Source organism: Carcharodon carcharias, chromosome 20, assembly GCF_017639515.1.
Source record: "Carcharodon carcharias isolate sCarCar2 chromosome 20, sCarCar2.pri, whole genome shotgun sequence".
Classification (NCBI taxonomy): domain Eukaryota; kingdom Metazoa; phylum Chordata; class Chondrichthyes; order Lamniformes; family Lamnidae; genus Carcharodon; species Carcharodon carcharias.
The window spans coordinates 17,883,515-17,901,029 of record NC_054486.1 but is presented as its reverse complement, the minus strand read 5'-3'; the positions used below and the strand labels follow the sequence as shown (position 1 = coordinate 17,901,029).

At 47.5% G+C, this 17,515-nt stretch overlaps 1 protein-coding gene across 1 annotated transcript in view; it reads left to right on the top strand.

The window, feature by feature from the left end:
* The first annotated feature begins 864 nt into the window (after positions 1–864).
* The window catches only part of LOC121292287 (deubiquitinase DESI2), an 86,469-nt gene continuing 69,818 nt past the window's right edge, over positions 865–17,515 (top strand). The window contains exons 1-3 of the mRNA XM_041214137.1: positions 865–909; positions 6,250–6,392; positions 6,652–6,733. Coding sequence (XP_041070071.1) covers positions 865–909; positions 6,250–6,392; positions 6,652–6,733 — 270 coding nt within the window. The remainder of the gene's footprint in view (positions 910–6,249; positions 6,393–6,651; positions 6,734–17,515) is intronic.

The window sequence follows — 17,515 nt, the reverse complement described above, 5'->3', positions numbered from 1 at the left end:
CAGCGGATGATCCAGGGGTGTCCAGCTGCTGCTCCTCCTCTCCTCGGGTGCCTGGAGGCCCTGGCCTGACTCCTTGAGGGATAGGAGCACCTGGAGGGACGCTGAGGTGTCCCATTTCCTTCTCATGTTGCCACTGCAGGAACTCACCCATGGCTACTGTGATGGAATGCCGGTCTGCGTGCATTCTGCTGGACCAGGGTCTCCATGGCGTCCACCCCATCCTCCCCATGGGGACCTCTATACACGCACAGGTGGGCACCACTTCATCAGAGGGCAGGTGGACGCACTCCTCCGACTCGTGTGCCGCTCTGTTGAGGCTTCCCAGCAGCCCTGCATGATGATCCCCGCCTTCTGCTGATTTTCAGGATGAGTTGGAAGACCAAATCCAGAAGTTCATCATCTGACTTGGACCTCACAGACGCCTCATTCCCAGCAGACCTCCGAGTGCTGGGGAGCGCAGCTGAACCTGCCTCCTCCTGCTGCGGATAAGTCTAAGAGGTGACCGCAAGATTGTGAACCCAAGGCTGCTCTAGATCCAGGTCCCACCGAGGCGTGTGTCTCTGCGCTAGTGGAGGGTGTGGGTAAGCGCTGTGACGGGTCTTCCAAGCTGCTTATTTCCACCTCTTCGATGGAGGAGGTGTCCTCTTGGCTGCAGATGAAGACATGGATGGAGCTGAGGGACTGGCTGGCTGAGGGTGTCGGCCCCTTGGCAGAGCTCCCTGTGAACCAAAATAGAGATAAGTATTGCACGGCAGCAGAGTCAAAAGCATGAGAGAGAGCACTCACAGTTGCATTGAGGGAGGGATGATGTGGTGCAGGACTCTCACGTGGGTGTTCACCGCTGACCTCACCATCACCGCAGGCATGGTCCATGTCTTCACCAATCGGTACGATGGCACGCTCCTCAAAGTGAGTGAGGGACCTAATTTGGGCCACTCCACCCCAGTCTGGGACCTCTCCCTGCTGATGTGAGCCAGCTTCTCCTGTATGGGAAGAGATGTTTTTTATTTCATTGTGGATACCTCATCCCGCCCGTGGACGAGGTTTGCTTAAAATCAAATGGCCGCCTGGCCAATTCGCCCAGCCACCAGCCATAAGGTCGGACGGGCAGCCATAAATATGTTTAAATTAATTGAGTAAGGGCCTTAATAGGCCTCTTCATTGTCGGCGGGCACATTACCGGCTCTCATGTGAGTGCGCGATGATGTCGGGACGCTCGCCCGACATCATCACGCACTGTTTTATGCCCAATCGGGTCTGGCACGCACCCACCCGCGGGATGTAAAATCCTGCCCAAAGCCTCCTGAACTTCAAAATAGATTGTTGCTCATTTGAAGGAATGAAGCATACTAGTCATGGCATCATCTAGCATTTCAGCTGCATTCCATGCTGCATCAGCAAGTAAGATTTCGTACTTTTCAGCTTGAGGTGCAGAGCGTTCCCCTGCATGAGTGAGTACACAATGGCATCTCTGTACTGGGAATAAGTAAAGACAGCACAAAAAATATTACCATCACTGCAGGCATGATAGCAAGACATGGGAAGAATTATGGGACTATTCTTCTCCACTGCAGTCGATTACTTTTGTTACACTGCTCGGCATAAATTATTTAGCACAGAAAAATAAATTCCGCTTTAACATTTGTAATGGTCACAATGAAAACTCAGTGGGCAGAATTTTCCTGTTGGCGTTGGGGGGGTGGTGGGCCCTGCAGGTTAAATAATGCGCGGTGATGTCAGGCGAGTATCCCGACGTAACCATGCGCCATCGCGATATTTCGTTCGGTGGGCACGTGATGATGTCCGCTGCACGCCCGCTATTAATTAACGGGCCACTTAAGGCTCTTCACTCACCAATTGACGCGATTATTCGGCACATGTGCAAACTTTGGATCGGCACACGGGTGCAAAAGACAGATGGGTAGGACACAATCGTATAAATCTCATCCACAGGGGATAAGAGGGCTCAGTGGGGTCGCGAGTCTGCACAGCCAAGTATTTATTTTTGAAAGTTTTTGAAACTTGCCTGTGTGATCTGCAATACTTCAAAACACATCCCAGCTGCTTTGTCTGGGTCAGCACTCTGCAGTAAGGAATCTTTTCCAGGCCTGCGGGTTTCTGGAAGCCTTCCCTTAGCCTCGAAATGAGAGCTGAACTGTCCACTGGAGGCAGCTCCTCTGAGGAGGAAGGGAGGGCTAGAAGGGGGAGGAGACCAGGAGTGTACATTCAGCCTCCAGGGGAGCCACCTTTGGGAGGCCAGGCACAGGCACAAGGGGCGCAGGGTCAAGAGGTAGACCAAGGCAGAAGTGGCCACAGAAGATGCCACTATCCCGCTGCCAGGGTTTACAGGTGGCAAAGCTGCTACCTCAATATGTCTGAGGTGCAGTGCCGAAGGAGGCTCCGTCTCTCAAGGGAGACAGTCAACTATATCTGTCAGGTGATAGGGCCTGAGATCTCCATGAACTGTGGGCGGACACCCCATCCCAGCGGCTCTGAAGGTCACAGCTGCCCTCAACTTCTATGCCTCTGGCTCCTTCCAGGGGTCGGTGGGTGATCTTTGTGGTGTCTCCCAATCAGCTGTCCACACTTGTGTCGAGCAGGTTACAGACGCTCTGTTCAGATGGGCATTGACCTTCATCCACTATCGCTGGGACCAGGCAAGCCAGAGAAGTCAGCGAGTCAGAGAATTCACGGCCATTGCTGGCTTCCCCTGTGTCCAGGGTGCTATAGACTGTACACATGTGGCCATCAAGGCGCCAGCAGGTGAGCCCAGTGCCTTCGTCAACAGGAAGGGCTTCCACTCCATGAATGTGCAGATAGTGTGTGATCACAGGATGCAGATTCTACAAGTCTGTGCAAGGTACCCAGGCAGCTCCCACGACGCCTACATCCTCAGACACTCCCAGGTGCCGGGGCTCTTCAGTGCTCCAGCCCAGCGGGATGGATGGCTGCTGGGTGACAAGGGCTATCCCCTCAGAAGGTGGCTCATGACGCCTCTCCACCATTCAAGAAGCTGAGCAGCGGTACAATAGCAGCCAGGCCTCCACAAGGGCTGTGGTGGAGAGAACCATCAGTCTTCTCAAGATGTGCTTCCGATGCCTTGACCGCTCAGGGGGTGCAGTCCAGTACCCCCCAGATCATCTGTCGGTGATAGTGGTTGCATGCTGCGCTCTCCACAGTCTTGCTCTGGAAAGGGGGATGCAGTGGACGATGAAGACGTCGACACAGTGGCTGCGGCTGCACGCGATGAGTCCAGCAGTGAGTCCGAGGATGAGCACGCACAGGGAAATGCTGAGGGGGTAGATGCTGACCCAGACATACTGCAGGGAGGCAGGGACACCCGGGAAGCTTTAATCCAATGACCCTTCAGCTAGCACACCACAGGTGGACCTCCAGGACAAGCCTGGGCTGTAGGCTCCATACTCAATGCCTAAGTGCCAAATCTTCCAGGTTAGGAACAGTAACTAAGGGCCTTGTTAATAAAGTTAAAAGTCCCACAAAGCACTCCTAACATTTTTGGAAACTATACACATCAGAAGAAAAGAGACACCCTCAGTCATGGTCACATGTCTGAATTTAATATCGCAGGCAAAGAAACTTAATAAAACAAAATGCCAAGGGTGTTCCAGTTCAAAGCAAATCATAAGAACCTCATCTTGGGCGAACACAAAAGCACCAGTGAGAAACCCGTGGTGTGCTGAAGGTGCCTTACGTTTACGTTTCCGGGTGCTACATCTTGGTGCTGCCCCATCGCTGGGAGTGGCATCTGAGACAGCCTGCTGACTCTGCTGTCCCGTTGGCCTCGATGACCCTAGCAGTTGTCCCCTGGCCCGTAGAACCCATGCTGGCCCCACGTGGGAGGGATCTGCCTGTTCCACAGCTGGCATCTCCCCAGTCGTCGCAGCCTCACCGGATGCCACGGTCACTGGGAGAGGAGCGGAGGAGCTGCCGCCCTCATGCGGCGCACACTGAGAGGTGCCCGCAGAGACGAAGGCAGCTGCTGCGCCAACATGAGGTCACTTCAGACCTCCCTGCTCACCGTGGATGGATGGGCACCAAGCTGGGAAAGTTGGTGCCCACACCATCTCCCACATTGGCATTGACCAGCTGATGTCAATGCCAATATGAGGGCTTGCTAGTCAGAGCGCATTCCCAGGAAGCTCTGATGAGTCGCCACTCTCTCCAAGGAGGACACATGGCGCTTGGACATGTGGCTCTTTGCTTCGGCGATCATCCGCGTGGACTCCTCCACCACGGAGACCAAGCCAAGCATAGCCTCATGTATCTCCCCAAGATGCTCCTGCACACCCGGCTGTATTTCCTGCCCCTGCTGCGTTGCGGACGACTCCAGAGGCACATCATCAGGCACCAACTGAGCATGTGCCTGGTCCCCTGCAGTCCTCTGACTGCTGGCGCAATGGGCACTCTCTGTCTCCACCAGCTCCTCCAGTGACTGTGAAGTGCTATCACCACTGTGCCCCGGGACACTAGCTATTGTTCGAATTCCCACCGATGTACTAATATCTGCGCAGGTGCCTGCCTGGCAGAGATGGTGTGACATTGGTGAGACTTCAGGGCTCGCAGCTGCTCCTCCTCCCGGCCCTGTTCCAATGATGCTGAAAGGAAGAACAAGGACATTGGATCAGTTAACGTTGAGACAATGACAAAGTCCATCCCTGTCCTCTGGATCATTACGTGCTCATCCTTCCATAACCAATGGTCAAGCCATGTTGCAAAATTAAATCACTTAACATTCAGCGCTGCTATGGCTGTTGGGAGAACAATGCTGACCTCACTGCTGGGCATAAATACTTGGCCATGACACCCTAGCCTCACCAATACCAGTGGACCTAGGTGCATGGCGCCTCTCCAAATCCAGGGCCTCCTGCTCAAGCTGGCTGAGAGTGGCTAACTGTGCCTGGCTGCTGCCTGTCCTCGCACATCTGCAGCATTATGAGCATTCTTCTCCTGAAAATGAGAGACAAGCATTGATTAGTGAAAATTGTACACAGACGGACTTCGCACACGGCCCACCCCAACCAAAGTGGGACATATCAGGGCTCCAGAGCCACCTCACCCCACTGCTGCCGAACACTCGCACAAAGGTGCTAGGCTTGTTCGCCATCCTCTCATCCTCCCCACCACCTTGACCACATGCTGCCTACATCACATTAGGCACCACATGGTACATCCTTCCATAGCAAGGAGGCACAATCACATGGAGCGCAGAGGGCAGCAGATTGTTTGTTGCCACGCCACCTTGAAGCTCCCCTCCCAGCATCTCATCATCCTGAGTTGGACATGTCCTGGAGTTCCAGCACTGTGCCTAGGTGCAGCTCCTCCAGGTTGCCCCTAAAACAGTCATGTGGGTCTCAATGTACCACATGCTGCAGGTGGAGAAACCATCTCTTCACCACCCTCTCAGGCTGACCTTGGCATGGGCAATGTCTGCTGGCCCACCTAACAAAGGACAGATGCTGTCAATGCTTCAATGCCATCACTACACTCAGACTTGAGGGGGGGAGACAGCAGGGGGGGGAAAGCCTACCTGCTGGGTTAAGTGACCAATGCCAACATTGTCCTCACTCTTCCTGAGCACAATAGGCCGTTGAAGCGCTTGTGACACTGATCCAAGTGTGCCACACCACGTCGCGGGAGCTCACCACCTCCGCCACCTCATCCTGGGCATGTTTCGTCATGTGGTGGGGGGGCCCTCCTCCCATCCTGGGGAACCAGCACCTCCTGCCGTGCTGCCACCTCCTCGAGGAGGGCAGCAAGGCAATCATCAGAAAATCGAGGGGTGCACTGGCCCCCTGCCTTACGCGCCGGTCTGGCCTGCCCCAATGAACTACCCTCTGGACTGCCCTGCCCCGATGAACTACCCTCTGGACTGCCCTGCCCCGATGAACTACCCTCTGGACTGCCCTGCCCCGATGAACTACCCTCTGGACTGGCCTGCCCCGATGGCCTACCCTCTGGACTGGCCTGCCCAGATGGACTACCCTCTGGACTGGCCTGCCCCAATGGACTACCCTCCGGTCTGGCCTGCCCCGATGGACTACCCTCTGGCCTGGCCTGTCCCAATGGACTACCCTCCGGCCTGGCCTGCCCGGATGGACTACCCTCTGGCCTGGCCTGCCCCAATGGACTACCCTCTGGCCTGGCCTGCCCCGATGGAATACCCTCCGGCCTGGCCTGCCCCAATGGACTACCCTCCGGACTTGCATAACCTCCATTGCCCCTCTGCAGAGCCCTTCGCCTAGCCATTGCAAGCAACCTTTCCAAGGCTGCCAGGCCTTCCTTTACACGGGCCGCCGGGTTGCTATTGGACCTGGCGGGCTAAGCGTGCCCGTCGCCATCCTCCTGTTCCCGCCATGCACGGGAGTCGCGATGTACGCTGGGCGGGCGTTAATAGGCCCGTCCGCGTAAAATGGCGGCGCTGACCCGATCGCGAGTGGCGATCAGGTCTGCACCCACCCATGCCACCTCCTGTTCCACCCCCTCCCCCCCGCACACCCCCCGCCATCCAGAAAATTCTGCCCTGTGATAACAGGCAATGACAGTTGGAAAAGAGGAAAGTGTTCGCATCATTTTTTTCCCCATCACTTGGGACACCTCAAAGTGCTTCACAATATGATTTACCTTTTGTAGCACGGCTGCTGCAGTGCGGATAACCACGGCAGCCATTTTGTGCATAGCAAGATCACACAAACAGCAACAAGCTGAAAAGCCAGTTAGTCAATCAACTGTTGCTGGGGTTGGTTGAGGGAAGAATGCTGATGAGGAAGATCATGTTCACCTTTGTTGAATAGTGCCAGAGGATCTTTAACATCCACCCAAAAGGTACTCAGTCTTTCATCTCATCGAAAGGACAGGGCCTCTGCCAGTGCGGCATTCTGTCAGTATTGCATTGATAACCTGGATAATGTGCTCAATTCCTGGTGTTGGGTCTGCAATCTTCTGAATCAGAGGCATGATTGCTACCAACTGAGCCAATTTGGTGATGTACTTTCAACTTTGACAACCCAAACTCAAACGTCATCCCAGAACCCATTAGAATTCTGCCATCTCAATTGGAATGTGATTAGAAAAAAACCCCTAACCACTCCTGTCCCAGGCAGAGAGATTGTGGAGCAGAGTCCCAGTGAAAATCATTGAGGGTGAATCAAATAATCCCTTCAAAATAGAGCTGTATGTCTTGGGAATGTGTTGAGAGGTTAATATGTAAAGGTACAAACTGATACAATGAAGTACTCATAGGCCACTAAGGTTCCTGCTTTCCAGAATTTGATTACAGCTCTTGTTAAATTGTATGTTTCACATCCATTCCTTTCATTGACACTTGGGTGTAAAATTTTATAAATATGGCCCCGTTTCAGCGGGGAGCCATTATAAACCCCATTGACTTCAGCAGGAACGTAAAATCCCGCTACCGTAAAATTCTGCCCTATATATCTCACTTTTGCTATGCAGGAAGGCCAATGAGAATACTTGGACACATTCATGCCTTCATTTCCATTCCTGGAAAGGGTATAGAATCATAGAAACTTATGGACAACTATTAACAAATCCACCTAAACACTCTAACATAGCAAAACAGATCCTTTCCCCAAAAATAACATACTAAAAATTGTATTAAAATGCACAAACCAAGGGTGGAATTTAATGTTAGTGATGGGGGTCTTGCCCACCAGCTTGGGCACTGACATGAGACCCATGCCACCTCAGCTGGGGAAGGCCCACCAGAATTAAATGCCCATCAGGCAGTTAGCTGGCCACTGCTGAGTCTTCCCTGGGTCTAGGACCTCAAGGGCGAAAATCCCGTCCCCTGAGAGCTGTCAGCCAATCAGAGGCTGGATGCTCTCTATTGCCCATCAGCGCTACCAGGAGCACTGGCAGCTGCTGGCAATGCACCTACCGGAGGCCTAGGATCACCAAGGGACCCCAGGCCACAGCAGACTGTGGGTGGGATAAGGATCACGGGGAGGGTGTTGCTGGCTAGGGGTGAGGAGGGGAGATTGGAAGAAAGGGCAGGGGATGGCTCTCAGCGGCCCATCTCTTCATGATACCGGGCCCCTCAATCAGGCACTGAATGCATTTGAACAAGGGAATGCCCTGGAAGAGTAGTAACTCCCAGTTGAATACCAGTAGCGACAAGATAAAGCCCTTCAGTGGTCACTAATTTCCCACAGGCTCTCAATTAGCATCGGGTGGGAAGGCCATCCGTGAGCCTCCCACCCTGGACTTGATGAGGCCGAGGCAAGAAGGCAACAGGATCCCCATCCCCCACCCTGACTCCAGATCATATGCCCTCCCACCTCCACGTGCTGGGGGGGGGACAATAAATTCCTCCGCAACATCTAAATGCAGTCCTTCAACACAGAAAGTTCAAAAATGAAACTCAAATGCTTGTAAAAAAAATCTGCAATCTCTGTTCAGTCTCTAAAACCACAACTTGGTCAATTCCCAGGCTCTCAAACATTGTGGGATGCCTTAACCCCCTCAAAGTTACTTTGCTCCTACAATCCATTGACTTCTGCTGTCACTTATCACAAGTTCCTAATCTAATTCATCTTAACTTGGTCCTTCACTAGGTTCTGCAAGTGGAACAAAACTGCAACCCAAAGCATCTACTTTCCCATCTGAGCAAAGAAAAATGAAGCTTTTTCAGTTGTCCTTTTGTCTACTAGTTTTTACATTTAGCCAAACCCTATTCATTTTAGCAACACTAACTGTGGGGGTTACCGTTTGAAAGGGAACAGGACAAAGTAGAAGATCGAAGCAACACTGCTTATTTCTAGCAAGAATGGGAAGAGCCAACTGCAGATCAATAAGTATATTCATTAATGACCTCTTCCTGTGAAGTAAAGCTATTTTCAGTGTAAATGAACCCTTTCCGAATACAAACCATTTCCTTTTCCTAATGTGTCTGGTCTGATCAATGAAAGCTTTGTTTGTATAACCTCATAAAGTAATATAATAAACTAAGCTTAATTTGTTTGATTGGTTTAACTCCATTGGACAGCTTTCCAGGTCAATCACATTACATCTATAAGCAGTTTACACTTGAATGGAAAACTCCTCATTATCTCATCATGCTACCTTATTAAACAGAGAGGCTATTCCTTCCCCGTGCGTTCTGCTGTGTGGTAAAAATCTCCTAATCCTCTCCCCAATTTGCATTCTAATTTTTTTTTTAATTGGGCAACTTGGCAAAGGTCATCTGATATTAAACCTAACCCACTCTGTTTGGGCTGATGGCATTAAAGACAGCATTGTGCTATTTAGTAAAGAGCAAAGCAGTCTCTTACTGCCCTGGCCAATATTCTTCTCACAATCAATATCACCAAAAACAGAAGAACAGGTTATTCATCTCATTCCTGTTTGAGAGGTCTTGCTGAGTCTAGCTCAACTCATTTGAAAGGTACCTGGATCTGCACCTGAAGCACTGTGACCTGCAAGGCTGCGGACCAGGTGCTGGAAAGTGGTTTTCAAATGAGCGGCTTGCTTCTTTTTCACTCTTTCTTGGCCAGCGCAGATATGATGGGCTGAATGGTCTCTTTATGCACCACAACTTTTTTATGGTTCTATGGAGTGCAAAATGGTTGCTGTGTTTTTGCCTAATTAAGAACAGTCACTTGACTTCAAAAATAGTTCATTGTATACGAAGTGCTTTGGTACTGAGAAAGAAGCTATATAAATGAAATTTCTCTCTTTCCTTATTTATGAGAAAGAGAAAGCTGTATACCAGGCTACCCAAACATCTACAATGATAATGAAATGCCTTTCTTTCACATTATAGCACTGACCTACAGGCTTAAGACTTCCAAATCTCCATGGATACTGCAATAGCTCTGAATCCAGGGGAAAGGCAGGGAATCAGCAGCACAGCTCATTCAGCCATTAGGTCCTGAGGTGATGGGCTGAAGCTTATATTGCCATTCACAAGACTGCAGCAAATGCTTGGACATTATTTGTAGACCCTATCTGACTTCAGGATAGCTCTCCCGCTTTTCCATCCTACTGGGTGTATAATAAAGGCCTCAACAACAACTTGCACTTATATAGCACCTTTAATGTGGTAAAACTTTTCCACGTTCTTCACAGGAGTATTTTCAAAAAAAATCAACTGAATGACATGGACATATTGGTACAGGTGACCAAAAGCTTGGTCAAAGAGGTAGATTTTAAGGAGCACCTTAAAAAAGGAGAATGAAATAGAGGGGGAATTAGGGTCGTAGCCAGCTATTGCCAATGGTGAGTTAATACAAATTGGGGATGCTCATTATATATAATTTTAACTCAGTTACAACATGCTACAGTAATAGCTTTGTTACCCTGCCATTCCAACCTTGGAACCTGCATTTGCCATGGTTAAGTCATTTATTTATTTTCAACCTATATAGTTAAAGTGTCTCACAATACATGAATTGATCTTAAAATTTGCTGCCTGTCACTATGAGGTAGCGGAGAGGGTGGATAAAGTTAGTGCAGCTGATGTTGTCTTTATGGACTTTCAAAAGGCATTTGATAAAGTACAACATGATAGACTTGTTAGGAATTGAAGCCCTTGGGATTAAAGGGACAGTAGCAAAGCATACACCAAATTAGCCAAGGGACAGAAAGCAGAGAGTAGTAATGAACCGTTGTTTGCTGAAGGGAACTGAAGATGAGACGTTACACTCTCCAATCCCGCAACAACCACAGAGACTCAGGCTTTCTTTTAACCGTTTTATTCAAGCATATGCAAGGGAGTCACAATCATTCCTAAGGATGGAGACCCAGCTCCCTGGTTGATTACATTTCACTACTTTTGTACCTTTTCTTATCATAACACATTTGAGTACATTTGAATACATCCAATCTGTAACCAACACATTGGTTTTGTGGTATCTCTATCCTATTGAGTACATAAACATGTGATTTGGCTAACCAATTATTCTGAAGGATGCATACATAATTATATTATCCAATCAAAATTAAAACACATACGCAAAGACCTTGGTTCTTACAACTCAAGACTGTGTTTCATCAAAGCCCCCTCTTTGTCCATTGTTCATCTTCCCATATCTAAGCTAAAAGCATCTGCCCCTTCCCTATGTGAGAGGGGAGTACACTTAATCTAATTTATGTCACACTCATGTCTCCAGTCTGACTCTCAACGTTCATCTGGTAATCTTCAACTTTTAATATGTTTAGCAGCCATGTCTGCCTGGAGAATTTAGGGGTTTTTCAGTAAATTCTTACTGTATTCTCTTTTAGCATTTTTAATTTCCTCTTAACATACAAAGATGTACTTCAGAGGCCAGTATTAGGAGATGATGCTCTTTTTGATATAGATTTATGACCAGGCTATGGAGGTCTTCCGGTGCATTTATTGTATTCCCTACCTCTGGTCCAGAAAATCTGGGTTCAAGTCCCATGCTAGGACTTGTTGACCACAGAAGGAGTGTTCATGATGTGGTTCAAAGGGCTGCGTATCAGCCTGGGAATCCTTCCACCACTTGCCCAAAGGGGAAAAACAGTGTGTGAAGATATACTTAAAAAAAGGATCAGGATTTGGAGGTAAAGGACATAATTACAGAGTGTGCATATGATATGAAACTTGGAAATGTAGTAAGTCATGACATAGATCTTAACAGACTTCAGGATGACTGGGGAAGTGGGCAGCCACATGAGAGATGAAAGTTAACACCAAGAAGTCTGAAGTAACATTTTGGTAGGTAGAATGAGGAGATGCAATTTAAACTAACTGGTACAATTTTAAGTTCTGGTGCAAGAACAGAACATCCTGCGGGTGTATCTACACAAATCTCTGAAGGTGTGAAGACATGTTGAAAAGTCAACTTAAAAAAAAGCACCTGGGATCATTGGCTCCATTAATAAAGGCATAGAGCACAAAAGCCAGGACGTTCTGCCAAACCAGTGGTTAGGTCCCAGCAGGAGTCTTGTGTTCAACTCAGGGCGCTGAACTTTAGGAGAGATATCAAAGGGCAGAATCATCCCGGACTTGCACTAAGTATGGTAGTGGGCGGGAAATACAATGTTTTACCCGCCAGCCGCAATGGCAGCTTCTCACACCATATCATCCCAATCCTGCCGCATTAATTATGCATTCCCAGGAGACACGCCGTTTTGATGGTGGGTGGGTTCTGATTCGCCTGCCACGCCGTCACCTCACTGCTTCATCGCGTTGGGCACCATATTTAAAGTACGGCTACACGCACACCTCTCAGTGCTTCCAGCCCAGGACTGCTGCAAATAAGACATGGCCCCAAAAGACAAGAAGACTGCAGCCTCCAGGTTTAGTTGAGCGCCTTTTGGATGCCATGGAGGCCCACTGTGATGCCCTTTACCCCCGGCTCTGGTCGCAGGAGGGATAGTAACATTACAACTCCAGCTTGGTAGGTGATGGCAGTGGTGATCAGTACAAATGCTACACAGAAAAGGTTGGCCATCCAATGCAGATAGAGGATGAATGATTTCATCCATACCACCAGGGTAAGGCAACCATCTCATTACTCTAAACTCACACACTCAAGCCCATCACACATGCACTGGAATCTCACTCACTGCCAGCTCAAGGGACATCAACACTCACTCTCTCACACACACCCTCACATCTCCATCTGACCTGATCTCCTCTGGAGACTGCAACATCAGTCCTCGCTATCTTGAGGCCACTTGAACAGGTCAACTTGTGCCCCCACACACAAGTGTGTGATACCTCCCCTTCCCCAATACTGCCCTCACCCTGCAGCCTCTTCCCTTGCCTGAGGGCACTTCTCCCCCTTCCCCAAGCAAGCCCTAGCCCTGCAGCCCTTGAAAAGCCACCCCCGCCTTATGGCTGATCTGGTAGTTAGAGGCCTACATGTGAGCTCCCCTAAAGGTGATGTGGTGCTGCCTTTGAAGCCTGGAGCTGATGACTGCGAGTGTTGTCCGAAGCAAGGTAGGCAAACAAACCTCAAAGTCCCAAATGAAGTGCAGCTCACCTGATGCATGTCGCTTATGTGCTGTGAAACACGTTGGCGTGCTAAGAGAATCCAGCGTTGGGGGATGGTCTGGCAGGCTAGCCGTATAATAACATGCAGGTGTATTACAATGAGGTGCCTGATGGTGGGAAAAATGGCCCACTATCGAAGAGCTGAGTGGACGATCGCAAACTGGCTTCACAACGTCACGAAGCCGATTTTTGGCCTTCTTGCCATATTGTCCACTCGCGCCAGTGAGTACGTCCAATGCCAGCGGGCACGGAAAATTCTGCCTAAGGTCTTTAGGAGAGAACAGAAGATATTTACTTCAATGATACCAGAAATGAAGGAATTCAGTTATGCAGAAGGACTGAAGAAGCTGGGGCTGTTCTCCTTCAAGCAGAGAAGGTTAAGAGATTTGCTGGAGGTTTTCAAAATCATGAATAGTTTTGATAATGTAAATAACCTTTATTCCAGATTATTCCAGAGGATGCAGATTTACATTTGGCAAAATAACCAGAGGCGACATGAGAAAACCTTTTTTCACACAACAAGATGTTCTAATCTGGAATGTACTCCCTGAATTGGCAGCAGATTCAATAGCAAAATTCAAAAGGGAATTGGATAAATATCTGAGGTGAAAAAATTGCCTGAGCTTTGGGAGAAGAGCAGGGGAGTGGGACTAATTGGATAGCTTCACCAAAGAGCACGATGGATCAAATAGCCTCCTTCTGTGCTGTATCATTCTATGATTCTTTGAAAATGGATTGAAATAATGAGATTTATTAACCTGGGTGCCTATTTTAAGTAAGGGCAAGGGAAAGTATGTGTGTTTCCTTGGGATCTTTATTTGTGTGGAATATCGAATGATTTGGACAGATGTTCTACTCAGGTTTCCCAACTTCATTCTTCAGTTGCAAGGAGTGCAAGCCACATACCATCCCAACTTGAAAATACATTGACCTTCATTGATTGTTACTGAGCCAAAATCTAGGAATACCTACCTAACAGGACTGTGGGTGTACATTCACCATGTCCGCTGCAGTGGTACAAGAAGACAGCCTGCCACCATCTTCTCAAGGGCAACTAGAGATGAGCGTTAAATGAGTTTACTCCAGATTGAATTTTTAAGAAATTAAATGAGGAACTTGTGAAACTGTTAGGTCAAACTAACAATAAAACACAACAGAAACCTTCATTAAAACAATTGTAATCGATGTTTCATCGTTCATTATTCTTCCTCCTTAAGGAACAGTCCAAATTGAATGGTTTCTGCTTTGTATAGTGCAAGTGAAAAATAAAGCTTTGTAAAGTGTAATTAATCTTTAATTAACCAATGACTAACTGAAATCAGTGACAGTGTGTTGGATTTGCCTGAGCGCGACAGCAAGGAGGTTTTAATCTTCCAGCCACAGATGTAACTGGACCTTGCTCATTCAGAGTGTTGTCTGTCAAAGTAACAGTTGAATTTTCACATGCACTTCATTGAAAACTGTGAGCGATGAGTAATTTTTATGAAATCCTTATCTTCAAAGAGTAATTAATAAAGCTGGATTCTTAACAGCCTCACGTCAGCCCTCTGAGGAGTAAGGAGTAATATTGACCACATGGTCAATATTATGGCTGCTAATGAGCTGAGTTAAATTAGTATTCCAGGTAGAAAGGTGAGCTGCTAGATGGATCTGTGTCATAGACAGTTTGTGATGTGTTGGATCTTGTCCAGCATGCATCCAGACAAAATGATGTTTTGATGCTTTTGTTATTTGCTAGCTGATCTCCCATGGCATTGTTTAGCTGGATACAATTGCCATTAGTGTGAATCAAGGGTTATGGGGAGCAGGCAGGAAAATGGAGTTAAGGCCACAGTCAGATCAGCTATAGTCTTATTGAAAGGTGGAGCAGGCTGTAAGGGCCGAATGGCCTACCCCTGCTCCTTGTAATAAATTTGGAATGCAGGAAGGGTTTCTTGTAAGAAACAGCAAACTTTATCTACAGACTCCAGATGAGGCTACATGCTTGTTCCAAGACTAAGGCTAAAAAGCTCAGCCCCTAAATTTCCCCGCACTTAGGGCTGATTCATCTGTACAATCACATACCCCATGACAGTAAGAAATAGTTTAACTTGTAATTACTACATTCCTCCTCCCCCTTTAGTTTTGTTTCACCCTCCTATCTAGAAAAACATCTTAACCCATATTATATACAATTATATACAGTTGATGCCATTATAAATTGAGGCCTTGAAGAGGTTTACGGATTTGGGTAGAGCAACACAACTCTACAACTGGAGGTTCTTCCATTGGATCAGCTTGAACAAGAACTGCAGCATCAGGGACATCCCAAGGCAATGACAGTTCAGAATTATTTACTTCAATAGAGGCATCAGGTATGTTTGTTCCTTGTCAATCTGGTACCTTAGGGGTCGAAGTTCGATTTCAGGTGGAGTAACTGGTTGTTGAATGGTTTCTCAACTTCTGAGATCATCCACGTGTTTCCTAACAATCCTGTTTTCCACTTCTACCTGATAAATAACGGCTCTGTTTCAGAGACAATTGTACCTCGGATCCATCTCACACATGTACAATTTCATACAAAAACTGTCTCTCCCACAGTAAACTCTCGACCTTTACTGTGAACATTATGATATACTTTCTGACTACCCTGGTTTCTCTCCACCTTCACCTCAAAATTAGGAATACCAGACTCAATCTCGTATGAAGTCAGTGCTCAGTCAACAATTCTGAAGGTGACAAACCAATGGTCACATGAGGGGTTGTGCAAAAGCGGAACAGGAATCTTGAAATTTGTGTTTCTAATGATCCCCCTGTCAGTTTCTTCATGCCTGTTTTAAAGGTTTGTACTGCTCTTTCTGCTAACCCATCGGGCAAGGGATGATACGGTGCTGTACTGATGTGTTTAATCCTATTTAAGTTCATGGATCTTTAGAATTCAGTGCTAGTGAAAGCAGTACCACTGTCTGACACAATAACTTCAAGTAAACCATGAACACAAACTCTGACACAGTTTATCAATGGTTGCAGACAAAGTGGGTGATCTCAGTTCAAACACGTCCATCCATTTGGAATGTGCGACAATAATCATGAGAAACATGGTACTTAGAAATGGACCTACATAGACTAGATGTAGTCCAACTCAGGGTCGCTCACGCCACTCCCACGGACGCAATGGAGCTGAAATGGGCAACTTCTGCTGTTGCTGACACTGTAGACAGTGTTTCACCATTTTTTCTATATCACTTTCTACAACTGCCCACCAGAAATAACTTTGTGCAAATATCTTCATTCAAAATACCAGGATGCGCACTATGAAGTTCCTCTAATAATGGTTCTCTTCCCGTGCACGTGTAATATAATCTGGCAAAGGGAGCTGACTGAGGGCATCTGCATTTACTATATGCACACCTGGACGGTGCGTAAAAGTATACTCGTATGCCGACAAACTTAAAGCCCATCTTTGAATTCTAGCAGAGGCTATCAGTGGGATTGCCTTATCTTCACTAAGCATCCATAACAGTGGTTTGTGATCTGACACTATGGTGAAGTGTCGACTGTACAAGTATTGATGGAACTTCTTTACTTTAAGTACGATATTCAATTTTCAAGTATCCTTTCTCAGCTGCAGAGAGTGTTCTGGATACATATCCCATCAGTCTTTAAGATCCATCCTCCATCTTGTGGGACAACACTGCTCCCACTCCGCAGGGAGATGCATCACAAGCGAGTATCAATTCCTTAGACGGGTCATAGCGCATGTGCTGACAGGACAAGTGTAAAAGCTATTTGACTCTTGTGAAAGCTTCCTCTTGCTGTGACTTCCAGGACCATCTGTGGTTCTTCTTCAGTAATAAGTATAAAGGGGCTCACACTGTATATAGATTAGGCAAAAATCGACTGTAATAGTTTACTATGCCCAAAAAAGATTTGAGCTCAGTGACATTGGTAGGAGAGGGCACTTCCTTGATTGACCAGACTTTCTCCTATAATGGACAGAGCTTCCTTTGCTTGGAAAGTGACTTTTCTTTTTTTAAATAAACACCAGTCTCCAAAAATCTCTTCAGAACCTCTTCCAGGTTTGCCACATGCTCTGCTTCTGTGGACCCTGTGATTAATACATTGTCCAGGTTCACTATAACTTGGGGAAGTCCTTGTAGTAAGCTTTCCATGTTTCTCTGGAAAATCGCACAGGCAGACAACAAATCAAATGGTAGGCGTGTATATTGGTACAGCCCCTTGTGCCAATGGTGACCTCACTTCTTGATGTCTTGTCCAGCTCAAGCTCTTGGTACACATGATTCATGTCCAACTGAGTGTAGGATCTTCCTCCTGCAAGTTTAGCATACAGGTCTTCAATTTTTGGGATTGGTTATTTGTCTAACTTCATAGTCTTGTTTACCGTTAATTTATGATCTCCACAGATGCGAATGGTTTGGTTCAGTTTTAGCACAGGGACTCTGGGTGCTGCCCATTCTGAGAATTAGACTGGCAGTATATTACTAACTTCTCCAAATGACACATCTACTTTCC